The following is a 6,496-nucleotide window of genomic DNA, read 5'->3' as shown; positions in this document are numbered from 1 at the left end:
TATTGAACAGTTTGAAAGACATTTGTTTAGTGTGTACACATTGAGACGCTGCATCATATCCGGTGAAGAAATGTAGCCAGTTGATTACTCCAAAAAAAAAACCTGAAAACAGAAAGAAATAGGAAATAAAATTATGAAAAATAACTTTATATTAGAATATTTTCATTAACATATCTGATTAAATCACCTATTTTTCGGCTAATAAAGATGGAAGGTTTTTTAGAATTGGACAACAATTAAGTAGAGAATAATTTCCTTATATCAGAATTTGTTCAATTTGACCTATTTACTTTAGTTCTAGAGGGTAAATGAACTAAACAATGGTAAAAATTAATTGATTAGGGTTATATGGTTGATAGTTATCTAATTGGAAATAAAATTCAAGCATTATTTCAGGTACTACTTACAGTAATTAACTGTTTCCATTTATGAAACTGATCAGTTTATATTTCTTTTTAAATTTCAAATTTAAAGTTTCAATGAGAAACAGTTCACTTGATTACTGACTAGGTTATTTGTCAAGATTTATGTAGACAAATTTATTGGGCCATACACATAGGTTAGTTGCAGGTATATAAAGTCAGAGATAAAGCGAAAAAAACTGAAATTCATGGTTAGGCCTTAGTTTATCATGCTGATGAAAATCTACAGAAACAGATATCTTGAAATTATTTGCGTTTCGAATGATATTTAATTAAGTTAATGTTGTATCAAATATTCTACATGTGTGCTATTTAGGTGTATAACTCGGTTCTTCTCACTGGTTGGTCTTTTATTCATTTGAGCCTAATTGTTGATGATTTAGTTTATGTGAATACCTTCCACATGATCATATTATGTACATCGATTCAAGTGATCGACTATTATTCACATGATCAGAAAATGTCTCGGTTCGCGACAATGGTGATCCACTTAGTAATCAAAATTGCCATTCAGTTAGTTGTGATTGATATTTATCTGTCCATAACTTCAGTTATGACTGAATAATATTTATTTATTGGTTTCATAAACGTTATAAAACATAATTGTCTCATACAGTCTCAAAGTAGCTTCATTTTCTTTAATCTTTGTATTCGGCAACTTATACTACTCACGAGTAGCCAAATGTGTTAAACGGAAGTATTAAACCTTTGGATGAATCTCAGCCCACCTCAAATTGAATCGTTTGATAAATATTGTAAACTAAGTAAATAGAATACATTAAGTAAAAAGTACACCATGAAACATTGTGTGGAGTACACGCATATTTAAAGCGAATACAAGTTAAAGTTTAAATATCAAGGGATAATGAAATTATTTTCTTTCGAGTCGTGAATTTTGAGTAGATAGATTGTATAGCTAATAAAATTTATCGCTTGTTTTCACATTTTAGCTAATGTATAGGATTAATGAACAGTTTATTTACTTTAAGTTTGGTGACTATATCATTCAAAGAATTAAATCACATAAATAAAGTAAAATAGACTTACCTGTTATTAATATATATTTAATATTTATATTTCAAGAAAGCTAAGATATTGTTTGTTTTGATAAATGCAATTTCGCCGCCTGCTCACGCCATTTAGGAAGGATTTCTGAAAAATGTAAACAATAAATATTCTCAGTTAGTGTTTGGTTAGATAGCAAACTTCATGAAGATAGGAGAAATAAACAATCATTCAAGCCTTTATGTCTTACATAATGATAGTTAATTATTAAAATTTTTACATACAGAAGTTTGTAATGAACAAATTCATCTTCATTTATAAAAATAATTGCAGTCAAACGGTTCGGTAAATATATTTGAAGTAACATTTGTCATATTAACTGAATAAATCTATCAATCTCAAAACATTTCAAATGTTAATGACCTTGTGAAAACATCTGTACCATACTTTATACTTACCTAGTAATGTCGTTTGTTTGTACTTCGTAATAGGATAGGCGATTTTCCCATTTTCTAATGTTTCATGTTTACCGATTCCATATTTTGCGTATGAATTAAAAGGTGATGATTCAATAACTGGTAGTTCCTCAAGTGAATTTATTGCTTTTTGTGAAATAATCGACTTTGACGCAGTCAATTTGTTTAATGTAGAAGTATTTAACGTCGTAAGTGAATATGATCGTGCCAAAACATGATTTAAGGGTGTTTGTTTTACAGTGTGAGTAAGATTTTGAGGCCATTTTTTCACTGGTAAATTCCATGAGTTAATTTTAGTTGATATAAGTTTATTTTTCTTCGAACTCTCCACATTACTTTTCAATAAATTGCTATGTTGCGAGACCAAAAGTTCATTTGTTCCCTTCTTCACTTTATTTGCTTTCGCACAGCGCATTTGTTTTATTGGTGTTTGGAGCACTTGGGTACTGTCATACTGATTTATTGTGACACAAGTATCTGAATAATATTGTTTACCCAAATAAAATGATGGTATATATTGATTTTTTGAACTTATAAGCTCCCATTGCCAGTGATCACATGAATTGCTGCTCTTAGTATCATTGTTTTCAGTGGTAAATGCCGGAGTTGATGAACATTTAGGCAAATTTTTCACTGTCCCGTTGAATTGTGTATGATCAGATATGAATGATGGTGTTTTCGACGCATAATTTGGTGTGAAACAGTTAGTATTAATGTCATACATCCTCTGAAATCGCTCAGTCGATGACCTTATAGCGTTATCAGCTTCCTGTTGCCTTTTTTTGGTAAGAAGTGTTTTATCCATTGTACAATTGCTGGAACACGTGAATAATTGTCTAGCTGGAAAACTGATTTCTGAATCCATAACCATTTTGACTACAATAAACGAGCGTTAATTGTCGCGTGTCATATATCACCTGGTTATTTATACCAAAACATAAGGATAAAAAAAATAAGGGAATTGACTATTCTAATATTCAGCCAATCAAAACTGAGTAAGGTTATGTATGATGCTTTTGTAATCATTCTATTGGACGAAATTTCTTACCGTACCGTCATGAAATTTTTAATGGTGAGAATTTCTTTTTATTTCGAGTATTGTGACTGGTTAGAAAATCAGTGAATTTGTTACTCCTGAAAAAGTAATGATAATGATGAAAATAGTCGTATGAGACATTGAATTTTTTAAACACAGGGATGATGAATAAAGCAATCAGATAGATTACAATTTTTCGACTAAGCTAAGAAAGTGACAAACAGACAATAGACTATTTTTTTTCAATTTAAGCATTCCACACCAAAAATAAACAATTTTATGATTAATATAGGGGGGAGGTTGCGATGATTGTTGAATTTTCATGGCTTGGATCACGGACTGACTAAGTAAAATCAGTATCTGATGGAAACTAAGACAATTTTAAATTATTGTGATGTAAACTAACGGTGATTATTGAATAATTTAATAAAGTAACATTGTAAGTTTATTTGTTAGTGAGGATCAGTTATCTAAATGTGTTAGAGTAGTTAAGTTACCTGAAGATCATAGGTGTGATCTCGTGTACGATTATAACTAGGAATCAGATAATTTCAACCAATGGATATTAAAATGATTGTTGTTTGTTTTTTCACACTTAATGATGAGTTTTGAGGATGAGACCACATTTATTTTGAAAAATGATGGCTGTTCTAGGTGTTATAAAAATATCTTGAAATATACACATTTTTCGTCAAAATGTATGAATATATGGCAAGGTTTAGAAATAAAGTTTCCCTGTCTGTAACCACTTCCAAAATTAAATAAAAACTAGTGATATTGTGATTAATGCAACCCACTGTTAATACAATAGCAACCACTACACAAATTATTGGCTTTAATATCTATCTCCAAGCAATAATAACCGATCATACCATTTTTAAAAGTGTTTATATTATTGAATGACAGGTTCAAAAATTGCGAAAGGAAAGATATGAAGATTTATTCAATAATGTTGGAGCGAGTTTAGGTAATAAATTTAAACTGCAGTTACTCTACTGTTATTCATTCAAATTAAGCCAAAATAGCTGTCTAGGTCTCTTTGGTTAAAGCAGTTTTCTGCCTACACTTGATTCGTGATAAAAACTATTTCCAAAGGATTTTGTTCGTATTCTCATGTAATGATTCGGTCATATTTAGATTATTCTAGAATAGACCTTCAATTATTAATAATAATATATTGGTTAAATAGAGTTATTCGAAAGTTGATAACGAAATCTAGCAGTACTGAATGTCTTTTTTAGCTTCATCGGTTTGCAGAAACAATCAGGAAGTTTTTTTTAAAAGTTCCAGACAATTTTTCAGTTATTTTTTTCGATTATAAATGTCATAATGTTCGACTAAAGATCAGTAATTTAGATAAACAAGTAAAGGACCAGGATGCTTTCTAATGGTTGAAAGGAACTAACTGAAAAAAGACACACAAAAAATAATAAAAAACAATAGAATAAATGTTTGTCAGTGCTAAAAATCAACAAGAAAGTTTGAAACCTTGATCATTTGAATTGGAATCCCGGCATACAGTGAATAATTTCTTGTCCAATTGTAATTGTTATAAATTTCCTCATGTTTGTGGATAACTTTTAATCATTAGTAATATAAAATACATAGTTTAATTCATATTTTTCATCCAATGTTTTCAACCATAAAATGCATTATAGTTATTCATAATATTATTATCACTAGTTTAATTAGATTGTTTAATGAATAGATTACAGAGCATGAAATTAAGCATTGACACTGGTTTGATTTGAAATTAAACCAATCAGACTTAGGAAACAAGTAATCATACCATAAAACGTAACAATTGTAATTTGTTTTAGAGAGTTTTTACTAGGAAGAAAGTCAATCCATTCCTACATAAGCCTTGAAGTACATAATAGATTGATCTAGGGCATTCGGAGAAATAAACATCTTTAAACGTAATACGGTCATCTTTCTTTTTACCAAAATAGCTACAAAACATGTAATGGTAAATAATCATTTAAAATACTTTGTTTTTTAGCAACAGATTGTTTCATGAAGTGAATGTAAGTCAGATTAACAAAGAAAATAATTTCATATTAGACTTTTTGGACGAGATTTAGATATTTGTGTAAAATGATGTAGTCTGTTTCACAAACGTAAGCTAATTGGAGGATTTTCAGAAACCAAAAAAACACTAAACCATTATCCGTTTTAGTTCCCATGACTAAAGACTACTTAATAAACACAAAACCCTCCAACCCTTCAAAATGATACAATTAACTTTGTTTAATTGCAAAACATTTTAGTTACTATCACTTAATAGGTGAATGGAATTCTATGAATGATGGAACAAGTAGACTCTTGTTAACTTTCTAAAGACAACGTTGGACAATATTAAATTGTATCAGCTTACCATTTTTGTGATATTAAATTACTATGGATTTGTAGAAAAAAGAACACTTACATGATTTTCAGCAATATTTCAATAACATTTAGTTAACCAGGTTGAATAAAATTTTGTTTCTATGACAAATTTCATTCATTTTGACTTTAATATTTAGTAGGTCAATGTTGAAAATGATGTCATCACAACATTATGTAATAGTAAACACATGCTAGTCTGTTATGTAATAATAAACTATGAATGAAGTTTTGTGGTAATGTTGATAATAGTTTTGTTTATGTTAAGTGAACTTGGTGTTTGTAAACTGTATAATTTTAATAAACCAGTATTTTGATTAATAGTTGAAAATATTACGCCTAATCTCTAATCAAATATGAATATGGATATTAAACTGCACATGAACTTATCAAACTACGATACAGATGTCCCGTAATCGTTTTTATCTTCGTGATTATTAAACATATAACTTATAACTATGATAATATAGATATTGCTGACTGTAATTAAATCTGTCTTATTTTATCATTGTTCCAATAAATAACACATTGTTTTTACAAAAGATTATACAGAATCTAATAGAATAGTTTGAATTTACGATGGAAATCACAGTAACATGTTATGATATAGATAATGTCAAACTATTTAGGCCTTAACAACTAGACACTTTTATGACATAAAAGATGAAATAAAGAGACTACATCTGCTTAGTTTATAACTGATACACTGCCAAGTCCATATGTAGTTGAATGAAACTATTTGAGGGTTAGAGATATGTACTGGTATTATAAACAGAGGAAAAATAGAGTACAATTTCTTAATCAATACTTGAAAGAAGGAAAATTTAGTGAATGACAAATTAAAGGTATATTTGTTGATTATAAATAACTTAGGTAAAAGTGTGGTTCTGATACAGTGCAGTCTGATACAAATAACTTTGATTGCTTACTTGATTAAGTAATCTGAAGTTAACAGCTTACTGATCAACGCATTGCACTAAATGTTGGGGCATTTCAATTAATAACCACCATATACACTTTATTTATGAAGGTTTGACTTTTTCTCTAATACCATTAGTTGCTGTGCTTTATCACATCTGAATAGGAAACTTAACTCACCGCAAATCTATGAATAATCAGTAAATTTTAACAAAACTACGGACAAAGAGGCCTACTCAAACTTTTAGATCAAC

At 29.1% G+C, this 6,496-nt stretch overlaps 1 protein-coding gene across 1 annotated transcript in view; it reads right to left on the bottom strand.

The window, feature by feature from the left end:
- Positions 1-2,774, bottom strand: part of Smp_180660 (hypothetical protein) — a gene marked incomplete at both ends in the record, with an annotated part of 8,081 nt that extends 5,307 nt beyond the window's left edge. Inside the window, one exon of the mRNA XM_018788473.1 lies at positions 2,240-2,774. Coding sequence (XP_018654012.1) covers positions 2,240-2,774 — 535 coding nt within the window. The remainder of the gene's footprint in view (positions 1-2,239) is intronic.
- Between the last annotated feature and the right edge of the window lie 3,722 nt (positions 2,775-6,496).

This window comes from Schistosoma mansoni, chromosome W (assembly GCF_000237925.1).
Source record: "Schistosoma mansoni strain Puerto Rico chromosome W, complete genome".
NCBI classification, from domain to species: Eukaryota; Metazoa; Platyhelminthes; class Trematoda; order Strigeidida; family Schistosomatidae; genus Schistosoma; species Schistosoma mansoni.
Note: the sequence above shows the minus strand (reverse complement) of the source record. Positions and strands in the feature narration are given on the sequence as shown.